The sequence below is a fragment of the Cebidichthys violaceus genome, unplaced genomic scaffold (genome assembly GCF_023349555.1).
Source record: "Cebidichthys violaceus isolate CVI_PGR_0920_01 unplaced genomic scaffold, fCebVio1.0.p SCAF_12, whole genome shotgun sequence".
NCBI lineage: Eukaryota > Metazoa > Chordata > Actinopteri > Perciformes > Stichaeidae > Cebidichthys > Cebidichthys violaceus.
In genome coordinates this window covers 12,473,985-12,494,007 of record NW_027176285.1, presented here as the reverse complement: position 1 = coordinate 12,494,007, position 20,023 = coordinate 12,473,985, and the positions used below count along the sequence as shown (strand labels likewise).

Genomic DNA, 20,023 nt, shown 5'->3' with positions numbered 1-20,023 from the left:
ACGTGTACTCACATAGATTGTCTACTTCTCGTCACTACAGAAGTATTTTGCTCGTACAGTTTGCCGTCTGGTTTGACACTATACCGTAGCGCCGACGTGGAGCTACTGTGTTAGTTAGTCGTGGGTTTCTGTTGAAATGGAAAATGATCCTCATCGTCGTTTATTTTACTGTCAGAGACTCGCATACCCGAGCTTCAAGAAATCCGACTTCAAGAAGCGAGTTTACGGTCAAATCCACATTGAAAAGTGCTCCTCCGTCTTTGTTTACATTCCACCGCACCGATGGGTTTCATCTTGTGAGGGGTTCACTGGACTGAAGCGGGTCTCTCTCCGCCTCGTGGTGAAATGATCCCGTCGGTCCTCGGGGGTTAGGGAAAGCACTGGAGGTGTTGTGGAAGGGAAATGAAAAAGGAAATGAGAATATTTGGTGGAGCTTTAGTCTCGCCTCTCTGTGTGCTTTCACTCATCGGTCTTTCTCTTAAATCTCGTCTCTGCTTCTTTTTTTACGTCTTTCACCGGATCAAAGTCAGGTTGAGCCGCTTTGATCGGGAGTATCTGGTTTGATGTTTTTCTGCACAGAATCAATCAGAAACAGATGCAACGGTAGAAAAGTAGTTAAAGTGTTCTTTTCTTTTTGGCATTTAAAGGAACAGTGTGTCGCATTTAGGCGATCTCTTGGTAGAAATGGAATATAACAGGTTTGTAAAGTGTCTTGTTGAATCATCTGAAAATAGTTTTTTTTGGAAGGAGCAGGTCCTTTTCATGTTTCTACAGTAGCCCAGAAAGGACAAACCAAACACTGGCTCTAGATACCAGGAACTACAACTTTAAAGTAATATTTTACTATATGAACGGTGGATCACATGACGTTTGTTTGTAGACGGGAGCTTTACGGAGCGTTTTAGTGTCTTTCTTGTTTGGGTTTTGGTTAACTCTTGCTGATCTCATAGCGCCGTTTTCAGCGTTTAGCTGGTGAACGCCGTGGAGCATTCGGCAGCTAAAGAGACAGATATCTCCCTCAGGATTTGGTGGTGGAGACCAAAAACGGAGCTAAAAGAGCGAGAATACTGCATATCTGCTCTCGTTTGCTCGGCTTTTTGTTTGTGTTTGTGAGCTTCTGGTTTCACCCGTCTTCTGTAATGTGACGTGATTTTATGTTGTCACGTTTGAACAGATTGTGCTGATTGTCTGCTTAACATTGTTTTGTATTAATTGCCTGCATTTTACACGTCCCGCTCTGCATGATGTTGCCTTATACTCATCTAAGCCTTTCATACTGGTCAGCTGTTCATATTTAGCTTTCTCCTTTTGTAGTTGTATATGTTGTATTTGTTGTTTTTTGGCCAATTTAACATTTATTTAACATCAGGTCTGAGGGACAACAGTATAAAATTAGCCGATTGGCTAACGATGGCTAATTTTGGCAAAGATGTGACTATAAATTCAGTCATATCGTCATAAAAAGTAAAATGTCGGCTAAAAGATTTTTTTTTAAATTGAGAGTTTTTGTTTTATTTTGTACAGAAGCTACCCAATGAACTGACTCATTACCTTCAGATGGTTAACAGTGAATATTCCCTCTGTTTCTCTGCAGGGTTTCACCTCAGCGGCACAGTGAGGGAACCGGCCACGTCCTCGGAGCCCGAGCTCGTCTGCAACGTCAGCGTTAGTTTCGACCGCTGCAAAATCACCGCGGTGACGTGCGGCTGCGGCAACAAGGACATCTTCTACTGCGCCCACGTGGTGGCGCTGTCGCTGTACCGAGTACGGAAGCCCGAGCAGGTCAAACTGCGCCTGCCCATCTCGGAGACTCTTTTCCAGATGAACAGGGATCAGCTGCAGAAGTTCGTTCAGTACCTGATCACGGTGCACCACACCGAGGTGCTGCCGACGGCACAGAAGCTGGCCGACGAAATCCTGTCGCAGAACTCTGAGATCAACCAGGTCCACGGTGAGCGGACTCAATAATGGTGCTTGTTCTGTGATTTAAACATGCGTGGAAGTACAGACGCCAACGAGCAAAGAGCAGGTACTTGTGTTAGATTTCCTCCATCTCGCTCAGGTGGAGGTCCAGCTGGAGGCTGACGTCCTCGGAGACGACTGTGGGGGGGGGGAAACAAGCTGTTTAGGGAGGACACGCACACACACACACACACTTAATTGATGACTCATATGCATGAAGTGGGGGAAAGTTTTGAGGCGACTTGTTATGTGTTGCTGTTGCACAGAAACATTAAGAAACCCTGTATGTAGAACATCACAGTTCTGTTTACATATTCATTATGCTTGTTGTGCGACGTTGTTGTATACTGTGGCATAATTTGAGTTTTATGGCTGGAGCTGCAAAGATTCATTGATTATTGGAACAGTGAACTCTTCAAACTATTTTGATTGCAGTTAGATTGTCTTTTAGTACTTTTATGTCCACTTTAAACAGAGAACCTGTAGAACCTACTCTGTTTGGTGATATTTAAGTGTTGCAGGCTGGTTACTGTTGCAGACGTTTATGGTGTTGATCTGTGTTTAATGGTAACCAGTACTGCATTCATGCAGACGGTGAGCTATGTGCTGACGAGGCGTTTTCATGTCTGCTCCTCCGTGAACAGACCGTCACTGTTCACTGCATTTATACAACAATCTTTTAGTGCTTAGGTCCAGATTGGAGGTACTTGTACTGGAGTATTTACATGTTCTGCTGCTTTAGACTTCTACTGCACTGCAATTATTTGACAACTTTTTTTTTTCTTTACTAGTAAATTGGCAGATTCTGTTTATTAATTCAAAATATAATCAAATAATCTATGATATATTAACATAGATTAAGACTTTATTGTTAGTTATCAAGCTACCCAGCAATATATTAAGTGATGAACACATTAATGCATCAATAATAATTACAATCCAATTATTTAGTTGTGCACAATGAGTACTTTTAGGTACTTTTGAATGCAGGACTTTAAGTAAGTGAGTTTTTCTACTTTTCAAGATCAGCGTGCTTCTTCCGCCACTGCATGTAGTAAACTGATAAATTAATGTGAGTGTTGATGTCTAAGTGACTGGTGGTTTCCTTTGAGCAGGAGCTCCAGATCCGACGGCGGGCGCCAGCGTGGACGATGATAACTGCTGGCATCTGGACGAGGAGCAGGTTCAGGAGCAGGTCAAGCTCTTCCTCTCCCAGGGCGGGTACCACGGCTCGGGGAAGCAGCTCAACTTACTGTTCAGCAAGGTAACAGAGTCACTCCACACACACACACACACACACACACACACACACGCAGTCATCGTGCTACAGTTACCCACAATGCAACCCCAAAACGTCTCTGCAGGTGAGGGAGATGCTGAAGATGAGGGACTCCAACGGAGCTCGCATGTTGACGCTGATCACAGAGCAGTTCATGGGCGACCCCAGACTGGCACTGTGGAGGCAACAGGGAACCACCATGACCGACAAGTACAGGCAGCTGTGGGACGAACTAGGTAACACACACACACACACACACACACACACACACACACACACGCACACACGCACACACGCACACACGCACACAGCAACATATTTTGTGCCTTCAACCAGTTTAATATGTCAATCTTTCTGCATAAAATGTCTGAAAATGACAAGATCTGCCATTTTAATCGAGGTGCGTTTCATTCGGTCGCCTGTCAGTTGCGTTATGTCCTCTTTGACTTCATATCCAGTTTTAAGATTCACATTCTAAATCTTGGTGGTTTTTAACTCATTAACTTCTTTTCGATTTTAGTTCTGTTTTCATTGAGAGGCCGCTAGCGTGCGTTAAAGAACAGTTTCTAGGTACTTGTATTTTATGTTTGTCCATTTTATTTCAGTAACCTTCTTAAGTAAAAATGGCAAAAAAAAATGGATAATTTTCTCTAATGTGAAGATTTTTGGCTTTTCCTCTGTTTTATATCAATGGGTTTGAATTGTTGGCCGGACAAAACATTTGAACTGGGGGGAAATAGTTGACCTCACATCTTTGTTGCATAAAAGACCAGAAAAGATAAACATAAAAAAATAAACATATAGATTTATGATCGCAACTGCAGAAATGCCTTCGCTCTCTGTTGCAGGTTCAAGATAAAAAAGCTGAACGATTTGACTTTAGCTTATTTGCCTTTGATGGAAATCGATCATGAAAATAGAAGTTGAGCGTCGCTCACAACCAAAACTGTGATGCAACATGTAAAAGTCAACCCCCCCCCCCCCCCCACACACACACACACACACACACACACACACACACACACACACACACACACACACACACACACACACACACTCTTCTTGCTTTGCGTTGCGTTTCGTCACTCTTCACATCTGACATAATTTTCTCTCAGCGCTCCGTTTTCCCTCGTCGTTGTTGTCCTTGAAGCAGCCGTAACAAAGAGACAGAGGATAAAGCCTCTCTCCTCTACTCTACTCTCCTCTCCTGTCCCCTCCTCTCCTGTCCCCTCCCCCCATCCTCAGCCTCCCTCCTGCATTCACTCCCCCCTCTCCTCCGCTGTCCTCCCTATTTTTAATTTTTTTTCTCACTTCACTTCCTTTCTTTTCTTCTCCCGTTTCATTTTGTCATCTGTCATCTGCTATTTATCCTTTAACGGTTCCCATTGTTCCCCGTCTTCTTCCTCTTTGTGTGTGAGTTCCTTCTCTAACTGGTATCCAGTGTCTTCACGTCTTTAATCAACAATGCAGATGGTCTTACGTTTGATTTATTGTTTCACAGATTTATTTATTTAGTATTCTGTGGTTCCAGCTTCTTCAAAGGGACGACTGACTGCTCGGTTTTACATCATTATAAACTAACTAATTAGGGGTTCTGGACTTTATTTTATTTTTTAAATAAGACCTTTAAAGACGCCGCCTTGAAATTAAGAAATACTTACAGAATAATTACAGAGATTTTCTTTGTTTTCTTACATTCTATAGACTATATTTAGCAAATGAATTGATATTAAAATAATCTTCCTGTCAGACCTAATTTAAAAATCTATCAACAGGTATTTAAAACATGTCTAACCACGTTTACAAAGTAATGACATCATTGTTAACCCTTAAAAATATCTCTGGTAATCTAAATAGTAACCAGTTTCCCACCTAAAAATGTGTGTGCAGGAGCCCTGTGGATGTGCATCGTGCTCAATCCTCACTATAAACCCGAGCAGAAGGGCTTCTGGCTCCGTCAGCTCCGCCGGTGGAACGGTGTGGACGTTTGTCCCTTAGAGGACGGGAACCATGGCAACGAGCTGACCAATCTGACCAACGCTCTGCCTCAAGGTCCTCCAGGTAACCCAGGTGAGTCCTTTATATTTATTTATATATATATTTATAATATATTTGTATATATTTTATATGTCGCTCTCACCGGAGACTACCGGACATCGCCGGGTAACCGTCATCACCTCGGAGTTACGGTGCATTATATTGATGAACAGTGGGAGCTGCGTTCACATGCTCTGACTGTCATGAAAACAGAAGACAGACATTTTGATGAAACGTGCGCGGAACATTTTATTCATGTTGCACAGCAGTGGAACGTTTAAATAAAGTCAGTAACTGAGCACAGATAGTGAAGAAATATAACCGCTACTGTGTAAAGGAGTACTGCTGTTAAAAAGAACCTGATTTGTTTAAAGTGTTTCAAACCAAATGTTATTGTACTTTTGTTTATATAGCAGTACTTTCAAAATAAAAGTGCGCAATACAGTACTTTCGAATTCATTATTGAACTTTGCGCATCACTGCGATTAATCGCGATTTAAAAATTTAAATCGTTGCCCAGCACTAAAATATATTAATATATTCACAAATCCTCTCCTGTGTTACATCTGAAGGTTTATTCCTCTTCTCTCCTGCAGCACCTCCTTCTCATCATCTTCTTTCTCTTTCTCCTCCTCATCTGTATTAACACTGTTAAGTCTTCTGTCCCCCCCTCTCTTTTAATCTACTCTCCCTCCTCCCATCCTTAGTGCCTTTGAGCCTTATTACTTTTTCCCTGTGTCTAATAGAATGAGCCTAATAACACAGTTGAGGTCCTGCAGCAGAAAACACAGACGAGTGTTTCTATCAGGAGGTAATAAAAATGTTTCCAGTGAGAAGACAGGCGCTGTTATTACTGCTGCCGTTTTGTCTGTAATGGCTCCTGGTTTTGATGCGTTATCGACATTTATTTATTTTATCCTGCTACAGCGGTCTGACACTGTGGGCCTGAATATATATCTCTATATGAAAATATAGAGATATATTATAATTCTTTGTCTTGCTTTTATTTAAGCTTTTCAGAGCTTCAACAGAACGTATAATGTTATATGTGAGTTACACTGCAGGCTACAATTTGAGCCTACATTTGTTTACATTTTGGCACCATTAAAAATACGCCGAATCAGCAGTTCCTGTTGGCAAAGCACCCGCTGATGTACGGACAACTATCACTGGATTACTTTGATACTGAAGAAATCTTAAAAACATGATGATTCTCAGGGAAGTTCTGGAGCTATAAGAAGTGTCTTTTTTTCTGAGCGGATTTATAGACATTTATTTGTGATGGATGTTGGAGGTATTGATATTGTTGGAAAGTGTGAGATTCATATCTATGTATCATATCTGTGTGTTCATGTTTGACTGAGTTATGAGCAATCAGTCACAAACATCCCAGCATCCCTTTCTCCTGACTCAGCATCTTTGCCCGTGTTAATAACCCGATGTGTGTTTCGTGTCTCACAGACTCGCTCACTCGGCCTCACCGGACGGTGTTCACGCGGGCGATCGAGGCCTGCGACCTGCACTGGCAGGACCCCCACCTGCAGCACATCATCACGGAGGACCACTACACCAACTACTGCTGCCACGAGAACCTCAGCAGCTCCCTGTTCGACGGCCGAGGGTGGCCGCTGTGGCACGGTGAGAGAACCGGCACATACCTGGTGTAGACTAGAGGGAGTTTAATTAATGAGAGGTTGACATCTAAACATCTCTTCTTCTTCTTCTTCTCCTCCTTCCTCTTCCTCCTCTTCAGAACACGTCCCGACAGCGTGCGCCCGAGTGGACGCTTTGCGGTCACACGGTTACCCGAAGGAGGCGCTTCGGCTTGCCATCTCCATCGTGAACACACTGAGGAGGCAGCAGCAGAAACAGATGGAGTTCTTCCGCATGCACAAAAAAGGTCCATTTCTACCTCAGTCACATTTATTTTTACGTCTATATGAATGATCCTTACGTCTATATGAATGATCCTTACATCTATATGAATGATCCTTACGTCTATACGAGGCTCCTTACGTCTATACGAGACTCTTTACGTCTATACGAGGCTCCTTACGTCTATACGAGGCTCCTTACGTCTATACGAGGCTCCTTACGTCTATACGAGACTCCTTACGTCTATACGAGACTCCTTACGTCTATACGAGGCTCCTTACGTCTATACGAGGACCCTTGCGTCTATACGAGGCTGCTTGCGTCTATACGAGGCTCCTTGCGTCTATACGAGGCTCCTTACGTCTATACGAGACTCCTTACGTCTATACGAGGCTCCTTACGTCTATACGAGGCTCCTTACGTCTATACGAGACTCTTTACGTCTATACGAGGCTCCTTACGTCTAAACGAGGCTCCTTACGTCTATACGAGACTCTTTACGTCTATACGAGACTCTTTACGTCTATACGAGGCTCCTTGCGTCTATACGAGGCTCCTTGCGTCTATACGAGGCTCCTTACGTCTATACGAGACTCCTTACGTCTATACGAGGCTCCTTACGTCTATACGAGGCTCCTTACGTCTATACGAGACTCTTTACGTCTATACGAGGCTCCTTACGTCTAAACGAGGCTCCTTACGTCTATACGAGACTCTTTACGTCTATACGAGACTCTTTACGTCTATACGAGACTCTTTACGTCTATACGAGACTCTTTACGTCTATACGAGGCTCCTTACGTCTATACGAGACTCCTTACGTCTATACGAGGCTCCTTACGTCTATACGAGGCTCCTTACGTCTATACGAGGACCCTTGCGTCTATACGAGGCTGCTTGCGTCTATACGAGGCTCCTTGCGTCTATACGAGGCTCCTTACGTCTATACGAGACTCCTTACGTCTATACGAGGCTCCTTACGTCTATACGCGGCTCCTTACGTCTAAATGAGGCTCCTTACGTCTAAATGAGGCTCCTTAAATGAGGCTCCTTACGTCTATACGAGGCTCCTTACATCTAAACGCGGCTCCTTACATCCAAACGAGGCTCCTTACGTCTAAATGAGGCTCCTTAAATGAGGCTCCTTACGTCTAAATGAGGCTCCTTAAATGAGGCTCCTTACGTCTAAATGAGGCTCCTTAAATGAGGCTCCTTAAATGAGGCTCCTTAAATGAGGCTCCTTAAATGAGTCTCCTTACGTCTATATGAGGCTCCTTACGTCTAAATGAGGCTCCCTAAAGATGAATGTTGTTTTTAGGGAGCAAAGACACAAATAATAACAAATAAATCATAATGTGCTAAAAGAAAAACATTCAGAGATATTGCAGACATGCTTTAAAATACCACAAATATAAATTTACACGTTCATTGGTCATTTCTGTACGATTATCTGTCTTTTAAAATATGTTTACGTTCTTTCTTTTCTCTTTCCTCAGTGTTTTGGTGTAACTGAAGTCTTATAAAGCGTTGAATTCTCTACATTATCATTTATTTTCTGCTCGTCAAGAAACAGTCATACATTTTTTTTTTGGTGTGTTTGTCGACTGTCGGGAGGAATTAATTCAATTTTAGTATCTTTTAATTGGTTTATCCAGCCATTCATTTTCTGCCACTTATCTGGGTCCCGTTCATGTTAATTGACTTAATTATATTACTGATAATAATATTGTTATTTACAGCTGGGAAGTCCTGATGAATATATCAATAAATGTTTGTACTTAATAAATAATTCTTATAATAATTACCAGTATGACAGGGAATCGGGTATTAAATTGCACTTTGTTTTAAATTCAATTAGTTTGACTCCAAAGCATTGATTATAAATATGAATCAATAGTGTTGTGTTTGTTGTTACAGAGCTGCTCCATAAAGGCGTGACGTCGGTCACCAACCTGGAGGGCTGGGTGGGCCACCCTCTGGACCCCATCGGGACCCTGTTCAGCACCCTGATGGAGACGGGACGGGGCGGCGAGGACGGAGCCGCCGCTCGGCTCGACTTCTCAGGTACATATACAAATACACGCAGCTGGAGGAAGTACTCCGATCCCTTTTTTATCAAAGTAAAAGTACCAGGACAACAATGTAAAAGTACTTTATTACAAATGAAAGTGATTCATTTAGAAGTATTATCAAGAAAAAGGTACAAAAAGAGACTGAGATCTGATTTTGTGGGACATTTTTTTTAGATTGTTGATGAGCAGCATGTTACTGTTAAGTTCCCAACATAGGGGTCGGGCCCTTCTGAAGGGTCGCCATTTGAATCTGAGGGGTCCTGAGAGGATTAATGGGAGAGGAGAAGAAGTTTTTCGGACTTTTCTTTAATCTGTTAATTTGAGATTTTTTTATTTTTTTTTTGTGAATTATTGGATAATTTCACCTTAAGGCATCGAAAAAATATTTAAAAATTCTTTCTTTCTGGCAATTTTTTTTTATATAAGAGTTCACAAGACAAAAAGTTCGGGAACCACTGGATTCATTTTTCAACAATGTGTTTTTAATGTCTGAATCTATTTGCTCTCAAAAGTACAATATTTCCCTCTGAGATGTTGTGTGGCAGAAAATGAAAACACTCAAGTAAAGTACCCCAAAACTGCCCTAAAGCACGGTACTCGAGTCCTTCGATAAAGTACACAAACGCACACGACTGCAGTGATTGCGTCTTCCTCATCGGAGCTGCAGGCCGCCGGGTTGCAATCAGCGGCGATGACACAAGACGTGCTGATTGGCCCGCAGTCATCCTCCAATAACAGCTCATGAATAAGAAATGCAGCAGGAAAAACACTCCAATTAAAACGCATTAATTATGCAGAAGGAGAGACGGATTTCAACAAACTGCAGCCGGAGAGGACCAGAGAGGTTGTTCTGGTTTCAGTTTGTTTCTCTCGTCGTGAAAGTTTGCAACTAGGACTTCCAGGATATATATATATATATATATATATTTATTTATATATGTGTATTCATTGGGGACCGTTGACCTTCCTGGGATGAACAGTGACGTCGGCCAAGACATCATAAAGCCATTAAAACACATGATTCCCGTCCTTAGGAGGATACACCCTCAGAAAAAGAACAGCAGAAGGAACAAATAGATCAATATGTTTATCAATACTCTGCTCAGGCCAAAGGGAACATCGTCACTCCCCCCTCCTCTCTAAGTCATCTCTCACCCTCCCCTCCCCCCCTCAGGCTCATCAGGTTCGTGTAGGAGGACGGAGCATCCCGTTTTGCCGGCTCAGCGTTTCCTGGAGGAGGGCGACTCGTTCGTGTCGCTGGCTGTGGAGACGGCTCTGATTGGCTTAGGCCAGCAGAGGGTGATGCCGGACGGCCTGTACGCTCAGGAGAAAGTGTGTCGCAACGAGGAGCAGCTACTGGCCAAGCTGCAGGAGGTCGACTCGGACGACGCGCTGGTGAAGATCTTCAGGAAACAAGCCGGTTTCCTGCTCGAGGGTGAGTCAACGTCAGATATAGAGCTGCTTTTTCTTCTTCTCAATGTGTTAAATTCAATATATTTGGGTTTTGCACTGTTGGTCAGACAACATGACACATCTGAACATTCTGCGGTTTTTGTTTTTTTCCATCATTTCTGGACATTTTGTAAACCAAACAATCAATATTGAAAATAATTCTTTGCTGCGATCCTTCTTAACTGAAGCAAAAATGCTGCACATGTGTGCTAAATGCTAACACGCTAGTGCAATATTTACCATGGTCAGCATCTTAGTTTGGCGTGTTAGCAGGCCGCTAACATTTATAGGAATACTTTGGCTTTTTGGGAAATGTGTTTATTCACTTTCTTGAGTTAAATCAGACGATTGACACCACTCTCATGTTTGTTTGCTAAATATGAAGCTAGAGACGGCACAAATTAATCCTATGTTTAATTTTATAAAACATTTTATTACCTTTGGACGGAGCCATGCTAGCTGTTTCCCCCTGTTTCCAGTCTTTATGCTAAGCTAAGCTAGCTGTCAGTTCTGTTGATGTTCTCATCTTAACGGTGTGTTTCCCCAAATGTCGAACTGTTCCTTTAAATTCCAAACGCAGGAGCGACGCACATTATGTCCACACATCATCTACACACATCATCTACACACCCTGAACTACAAGCAGCTCTTTGTGCTTTTATTGTCCGTTGTGTCAACTCTGTGTACTTTTACACTTTGTACTTCTGTATTCACGAGTCAGTGTATTGTTTGCATTGTCTGTTTGAGGACGTTGTGTGTGTGTGTGTGTGTGTGTGTGTGTGTGTGTGTGTGAGTGAGAGTGAGAGTGAGAGTGAGAGTGAGTGAGTGAGAGAGAGAGAGAGAGAGAGAGAGAGAGAGATGTGGTTCAAGGCCTTCTTCACTCCAAACCCACTAATGATTGAGCCGCTCACCCTCCCACATTGTGACTTTATATAAAGTGGAGGCACACAGGAAGTTTCATCATCTTATTGTCAACAACTCTGAGGAAAAGATCAAAATCAACAACGAACTGATCCCTTAAAGTATCAATAATCTGATATCTGTTCTTCCTGTGAGCCGTAGAGCTCCATTAACACACATCGATGAGCCTCACTGATGATCCTCCATCACCATCAGCACACGTTGTATTAATACTCACTAAAGCACCAAATGTGGATTAATCCGCCGCTGAAAATAGTCCCCTACAAATGCACCATCTCCTCCAGGTTTTGTTTTAGGAAATTAGGCTTCAATGAAAAAATGAAACTATATATTTGTGAGGGGATTTTTTTAGAGACGTAATTCCACATCGTTGGTCCTTTTTAATGGGATTTGTTGACAATATTAAAGATATAAAATAACACCACACTGATCCTTTTGAACCTGTGATGCTTCATTAAACGCCACATTTTCTAAATTTGAAATGACGTGCAACATTTGTGATGAAAAATGATACTTTATCTCAGAGTAATGCATCAAAACCTTCAAATAGTTGCGTATATTTCAGCTGCGTATCACCTCTCACTTTTCCTACGCCCCCAATAAATGCAGTATTTCCTCCTGTTTTAGTAACAGCTAATAAAAACTACAGTGATCAGCTGTTTTAGGAGATTATTGAGCTTTTTTTTATGATGAAACTCTAAACTATATTTGTGACCCTTTTTTAAAGATCTACGTCCTCAGAAAGAACCAATACGTCTCTCTTTAGTATTTAGAGACGGACTAACACATTTATTTTCAAATAAAGATAAAAAAGGTAGATTAATCCCTATCCTTGAAAATATTGTCATTTTTTGAGATCAAACAACTGTTTTAATCTACAATTGAGTTATTATCTTAAAGGAAAGCAGTAATGAAAGTCATGTATTTCCTCCCCCCATAGAGAAGTAAAGTAGATCCGTCTTGATATCTTTTCCTAGAAGCCGTCGACCCTTAATAAACTCATCCGATTCTCGGAATTTCTCTTTTTACGTCGTCCTCACATGATGTTTCAGGAAGTCTCAGAACGTTTGTGGTGGTTTGACTGACTCAGAGTATCAGGGTGACGATCACTTTGTTAAACTGTTTTAAATCAGCCGGGGAAATAATCCAACGCACGAGTTCACCGTCCGGTCGTGTACGGGAGCTCTGACTCCTCTGTTAACCGTTTCCTGTCCTTGTTTCTTCCAGCTGGTCCCTACAGCGGTCTCGGGGAGTTGCTCTACAGAGAAAGCGTCCCCATGCACACCTTTGCCAAGTATCTCTTCACCTCCCTGCTACCTCATGACGCCGAACTGGCGTACAAAATTGCACTGAGGGCCATGCGGTGAGTAGAAACGCGTCCTCTCTATAAAGCTTCTGTCTGCCTACGTTCAGGACGCCGTCGAGATAATCTGATGGTCTCACGTCTGATTAAACACCGTCATCAATCTAAAGACGTCAGATTAACACAAAGGCTAAAACGTGCAGAGAGAAGACAGAGACGAATGTCAAGTGTTGTCTTCTGTGATCACTGTAATACATCTTGATCTTCATCTCTTACAGTGCTGGAAGACGTACTCGGATGTTTTACTAAAGTACAAAGAGCATTTACCTCAGTGTAGAAATATGCAAAATGAAAACGGTTCCAACAACAGAAGTTTCGCCAAAAACGTCGCCGGCTTCGTGTCCTTCTGTAAATGTCCCGTCATGTCTAGATGAAGCCGAAAAATGAGCTGATATCTGAATAACAAAAAGACGCTGCGTCATTTTTAAAACAGCGGTTTTGTGATGAAAGAATTTACGTTTTTTAGTAGAGATCTCTGTTCACAGTGAAGTGCCTGAACAACAGTCAAATGGCTAAATCTCTTCTTCTTCCTCCTCTTTTTTTTAAAACATATGGTGATTGGACAAAATCAACATTAATGCATGTTAATGACAGCAGTTCTGCTGCGTATTTGGCTAATTTAACATTTTAAATGAGAAAGTTAGAGGCATCAGAAAGTCCTTATTCACTTTACTACCACACAATCAGTTTTCCTCGAACACACTGAAACACCAATATAATAATTTAATATTCACGCAGTCTGAGAAGGTGTTTCTTGGGAAAGAAAAACGCCCCAAAAATATGTATTTTAAACTGTGTCCCGCTTCGTGTGGAAGTCCTCCTAACCGATGAGGAGGAACAGAAATAAAGTGTTCAGTGAGTTTCTGCTCCGCATCGGACAAGAAATGTAACTCCGCTGTCTCTTTTGGTTTGTGTGTGGATCCAGAGATCTAGATTTAGGATCTATCTCGAACACTGTTTAATGACAACACCTCCTTTTTTACTGGAATATTCACTGAATTATTTAACGCTGCTGAAAACCAGTTTTATATAAAAATGTGTGAATAATAAATACAAGCTGTTAGTTTCCTCCCCGACCGCCACGGGTGTTACGAGAACTTTATGTCATCTCGGCCAAATTAAACCCCTTTGAGTTTTATGATATGTAAATCTATATATATATATATATATATATATATATATATATATATATATATATATATATATATATATATATATATATATATATATATAAAAAATTCCAGACTACAGAGACGTGGTCTCAGCAGCTATAAGAGGATCTAACAGGAGAGTGTTTTTTGGGGGGTTAGAGGACTTATTTTTAAACCGGTTCTCCGTGTTCACGGCCGGAGGAAAACTATTGATTGATTCTATAAAAGTAACGTCTAATAAAGAACTATTTCTTTTATTTCCTCCGTGCTCAGGTTGCCGGTCCTGGAGTCCACGTCCCCCTCCGGCGACTTGTCTCGGCCTCACCACATCGTGTCCGTGGTGCCCAACCGCCTCCCCCGCTGGTTCACCCTCAGCCACATAGAGACCCAACAGTGTGAACTGGCCTCCACCATGCTCACTGCTGCTAAAGGTACACACACACACACACACACACACACACACACACACACACACACACACACACACACACAAATTGCAGATATTGAGATTGATTTGTGTGGACATGAACAGTATCAGATATAAATATTAAGAGGAAAAGATGAATTTAAAGCCTAGACTGACGATGACTGTGCTTGTGTGTTTGTTTGTTGTCTCCAGGCGACGCTCGTAAACTGGAAACAGTGTTAGAGTCGATCCAGAAGAACATCCACTCCTCGTCTCACATCTTCAAACTGGCCCAAGACGCCTTCAAAATCGCCACTCTCATGGACAGCCTGCCGGACATCACGCTGCTCAAAGTGTCCCTGGAGCTGGGTCTTCAGGTAAAAACAACACACAAACAAACAAACAGGGAAACAGAATTATTATAAAGCCGGTTCAGAGCTAATCTCTCGCTTCTCACAGGTGATGAGGATGACGCTGTCTACCTTGAACTGGAGGAGGAGAGAGATGGTGCGATGGCTGGTCACCTGTGCTACTGAAGCTGGTGAGTTTGTGTTTCCATGAAAGTTAATTAACCTTAAAACTTTGCTATTTTTGAAGCAGGTGGTCTTTGATTTCACACTGAAAAAAACCAAACAAAAGCAGCCTCTCCTTTCTGCAAGCATGAAATGAACAATGTTGTCCTTTTATTGCATCGTAGGACTATTCATTCTAGAGCCCTGGTGTTATAATTAAGGGTTATACATGACAATGTAGCTGCCTTTAACCCTGTTTGGATGCTAACTATAGGAAAAGGCTTTTAGTGATGTAGTCGCATCATTTTATGCTGTTTGGCTTTAAAAGAAAAGCTACTGTAGGTAACAAAGTGAGCTAGTTAGCCGAGCATGTAAACAAATATTTAACTTGTAGCATCACAATTTAGCTGCTTTGGTTTTTGGCAAAGGTGAAAGAAGTGATCAGATCCAATACGTTAGAAAGAAGATGTGAGATTACTCCATTAAAGTCATAACAAATGTCATTAAAGATCAATAGTAGAACAATGAAATGAGGTAGCAATCCTGACTGTGAATACACACATAAATAAAACAATCATACAAGTATATCATGAATAGAACATATGAATTTGAAATCATGTCATAGTATAGCATGTCATATAAATGGGATAATTTTTGATAAACACATGTTGAACTTAATTTTATAAATTGTTTTTTACGTTAAAACTTTGTAGAACTACAACATGCAGCTGTAAAATAAATGCAGTGATGTATTTCCAATTAATGCTACTTTATACAAGTACCAGAAAAAATGTCCTAAAGTAAATATAGTTAGTTTATTTGGATCGAGTCAATAAAAACAACCCTGTAAATCTGTGTCAGATGGGGATTTTGGAGGGCAGGAATGACTGGCAGGGTAGTAATTATAGAAGATTGTGGGCTTTGGGCTGATTAAGTAGACCTCTTGTTGGGACTTGAATACTGAAACCCAGCGGCTGTATTTCCCTGAAGTGGACAGGAAGTTGTGCCCAAAGGGACGGAGCTCTGTCGGGGGGGGGGAAACCCCTCCCAGAGGATTTCTTGTGAATGTTTGGGAGCGACAAGGAGTCCCTGTTTCTGTGAGCCGGGTTTAAAAGGACTCATTGATAACGTGCCAGTGGGGCCGAGCCTTCTAATGTCAGAGAATTAGAAATAGAATATCGGATTACAAGGTAAAAGGTCACTGCAAGATTGTCGTATTTATTTAGTTTGAAGAGCACTTCATTTTGCCGGAAGTCAAGAATTTTAATGTCATTTATTTGGTCTAGACTGCAGGATTCAGAGGGGAAACATGGTGACATTTTAGATTTTTGTGACTGCAAATGAATCCTATTTAAAGAGGTTTTTCTGACATACTATACTATGACTTTTTTCTATTTTTACAACACATAATACATAAAATGGAAAAAGAGGAGTTCCTATGATTGAACCTTGTGGAACACCAGAATGAGCTTTAAAAGGGGACGACAGCGTTTCCATCGGTAAGATCTTAAACTAACGTTTCTTTTCTTCTCTGTCCAGGTGTGTTTGCGTTGGACAGCATCATGCAGAGCTGGTTCACCCTCTTCACCCCGACCGAAGCCACCAGCGTCGTGGCGAGCACCGTGATGTCCAACAGCACCATCGTCCGCCTGCATCTGGACTGCCACCAGCAGGAGAACCTGGCCAACTCGGCCCGCACCCTGGCGCTACAGTGTGCCATGAAGGACCCGCAAAACTGTGCCCTCTCGGCCCTCACGCTCTGCGAGAAGGACCACATCGCCTTCGAAACAGCCTATCAGATTGTACTGGACGCAGCCGCCACAGGAATGAACTACACGCAGCTGTTTACGATAGCCCGCTACATGGAGCACCGCGGGTACCCTATGAGGGCGTACAAGCTGGCGACGTTAGCCATGACTCACCTGAACCTCAGCTACAACCAAGACACGCACCCGGCGATAAACGACGTGCTGTGGGCGTGTGCGCTCAGCCACTCGCTGGGGAAGAACGAACTGGCCTCGGTCATCCCCCTGGTGGTGAAGAGCGTGAAGTGCGCCACCGTCTTGTCGGACATATTGCGGCGGTGCACGCTGACGACGCCGGGCATGGTGGCGCTGCACAGTCGCAGGAACTCTGGGAAGCTGATGCCTCTGGACAAGGCTCCGCTCAGGCAGCTGCTGGACGCAACGATCGGCGCCTACATCAACACGACGCACTCGCGGCTGACGCACATCAGCCCGCGGCACTACAGCGAGTTCATCGAGTTCCTCAGTAAAGCCAGAGAGACGTTCCTGATGGCGCACGACGGACACATCCAGTTCACGCAGTTCATAGACAACCTGAAACAGATTTACAAGGGCAAGAAGAAACTCATGATGCTCGTTCGGGAAAGATTTGGTTGATCCAACGAACCAAATAGCCCTTTTTATTTTATACATCCTTTCTAACTTGAAGTGAAAATCCTCCTAAAACAACATTCATGCAAATCTTATTCCTACGATTTGCCACCGCGAGGTCGAATGTGATGATGAACACGATTTCCTGAGGGGGAATAAGTCCCATTCATTCACGGTGAATGTTTCCTTTTCATTGTGAGTCGCATCGAGCTGGACCACCGACTAACGGGACGTCCCGGGAATAAGATACGAAATGTGTTTTAGGGTCAATTTTCTCCTAAAATTGACAAGTTTGAAATTGAAGGAGAAAAAGAAAACACTGTTAAACCATAAAAGGAACAGCTTGTGATTGATGTGTACAAAACCATTAAGTTTGCAGAAGGAGTCGATTCGTGGAAGTTTGTGTGTTTCCCTTTATATATGTATGAAAGTGAGAGAGTAAGAGTTTTACACTGAGTATATTATACTGTATTGTCCAGTGGCAAAATGTCCACCATGCACCTCCTACTTCCCTCAGCTAACGTTCAACAGCCTCAAAGAAGAAGACGAACGGCTTTAAACCAAATGGAGAAAAACATCCATCTGAAGTGACAAGTACCTCTTTTTAAAGGATCCAGCTTTACTCTTTCCCCTCTGAGTCCTTGCCATCTGATCTGTGAAGACAAAGAGAAGTTCACGATTCATTTTACTGGGTTCGGATATTTGTTTTCATCTTCAGGCTGATTGTTTTTGGCTTCGCAGTGTTGTCTCAAACATTCAGTATGCTTAATTTACTGTCACAGAAACACAGAAACAAACTGTCAACATACATTCTCAGGGATTTCTAAGAAAAGAAGAAAAAAAAAAAGCTGAGAACAAAAGCATTTTATTGTCCTGTATATATGAAAGTATATGTCTGAGTATTGAAAAAAAAAAAATGTATATGTTAACTAATTTATGACAGAATATTCTATGTAAGGCACAATACTTGAAGCTGCAGTACTTTTTGATTTTTGAAACAGACAAAAAAAAAAACATATCAGAAGGACTTCAAAAACGTTCGCCTTGCATTGCGTCAGGGGCCAATTCCAAACAGAAGAACATTTTTGGCTCTGCAGACATGTAATGAACTGTAGAAACCAAGACAGGAAGTGGACATGCAAAGTGTGCATTCTCTTGAACAGAGAAGCGTATTGAGGATTGTAGGAGTCGAGAGAAAGAGACGACTGTCGAGGCAAAGCAGCGAAGAAATCCAGCTGCGATATATTCAAGTGAGATCTGCCTTCGTGTCTCCTTCTGTAGTGATCCAGTCACACACAAATATTCTGTTTTATGTCTTCTGACATCCCAACTGTGCAGGACGAAAGTTGCTCTTTAATGTCGGTCTTGACTTTTCCATTTTTTATTTTTCTCCTCTTACATTTTTCTCTAGAATCTCTCACACAAGAACAGCCTTCTTTCTTGCCTTGTCTTAATGCTTTAAAATAACCAAATGGGAGCTCTAACTACCAAACTTTTCTCATGCGCCAATACAACTTTGGTTACAACCTTTTTTTTGTATCGTTAATTATTTTTAACTGAACTGTGTTCTGTGCTTAAAGCTCAATTTCATCTGTTTTTCAGTGTTGTCTCTTGTTAGTAGCTCTTTGTTTGGAAATATGCTCCCATTTTATTTATTACGTTAGGTAAATGATTGTACAACCATGTCAACATGCTCATGAAGTTGAAACTAAGATTTGATACACTGATCGATTTATTTATGTAACTAAAATCACTGTTTTATAAACTTGTTAATGAATCAACATTTTGTTTTAATTAAATTCGTTTTTTTTCAGAGGACTAAGTCTTTGTGTTCATAATTATATATTAAAAAAAGATATAGTATATTAAAAGTCATACAAAGCAATAGTATACTACGTCCAAATGGTCTTAGTATAGTATGTTGGAAAAAAAGAAATTAAAAATTCATAGCATGGTATGTCGGAAAAAAAAAAATCATAGTATAGTAAGTTGAAAAAAGTCACAGTATGTCAAAAAATATGAAAAAAGGCATAGTATAGCATGTCGAAATAAGTAAAAAAAAAAACATAGTATTGCATATTGAAGAAAGTCCTAGTATTGTATGCCGAAAAATGTATAGTATAGTATAGTATAGTATGTCGAAAAATGAAAAAGTCATAGTATAGAATGTCAAAAAATAAAAAAAGTCATAGAATGTTGAAAAAAGTCTAAAAGTCCTAGTATTGTTTGTTGAAAAAAAGTCATAGTATAGTATAGTAAGAAGAAAACTTTTAAAAATGTCCAAATGGTGTAGCGGTCAGGATTCCTGGTTTTCACACAGGTGGCCCAGGTTTGTCTCTCGGTATAGGAACCGTATTTTAAGAATGTGATATGGAAAGCAAAACAAAAAGTTGTAGTAAACATTCATAGTTCAGTATGTCTGAAGTCATAGTGTAGCATGTCACAATAAGTAAAAAAACATTATAGCATGTCAAAATAAAGTCATAATATATATGGCTCAGAATCCGAAATTCAAAACCAACCAAAACCATCTCTTTAAATGGTTTAACATAAAAAGTGTAATATGACAACAAATGTCATAGTATTGCATGTTTAAA

General features: G+C 41.4%; 1 protein-coding gene across 1 annotated transcript in view; it reads left to right on the top strand.

Moving 5' to 3' along the window:
• zswim6 (zinc finger, SWIM-type containing 6) overlaps positions 1-19,244 on the top strand; it is a 40,489-nt gene extending 21,245 nt beyond the window's left edge. Inside the window, exons 2-14 of the mRNA XM_068706460.1 lie at positions 1,595-1,951; positions 3,078-3,226; positions 3,327-3,477; positions 5,132-5,311; positions 6,740-6,916; positions 7,032-7,178; positions 9,071-9,217; positions 10,400-10,660; positions 12,826-12,961; positions 14,386-14,543; positions 14,732-14,895; positions 14,978-15,059; positions 16,570-19,244. Coding sequence (XP_068562561.1) covers positions 1,595-1,951; positions 3,078-3,226; positions 3,327-3,477; positions 5,132-5,311; positions 6,740-6,916; positions 7,032-7,178; positions 9,071-9,217; positions 10,400-10,660; positions 12,826-12,961; positions 14,386-14,543; positions 14,732-14,895; positions 14,978-15,059; positions 16,570-17,432 — 2,972 coding nt within the window. The 3' untranslated portion in view covers positions 17,433-19,244. The remainder of the gene's footprint in view (positions 1-1,594; positions 1,952-3,077; positions 3,227-3,326; positions 3,478-5,131; positions 5,312-6,739; positions 6,917-7,031; positions 7,179-9,070; positions 9,218-10,399; positions 10,661-12,825; positions 12,962-14,385; positions 14,544-14,731; positions 14,896-14,977; positions 15,060-16,569) is intronic.
• The last annotated feature ends 779 nt before the right edge of the window (positions 19,245-20,023 follow it).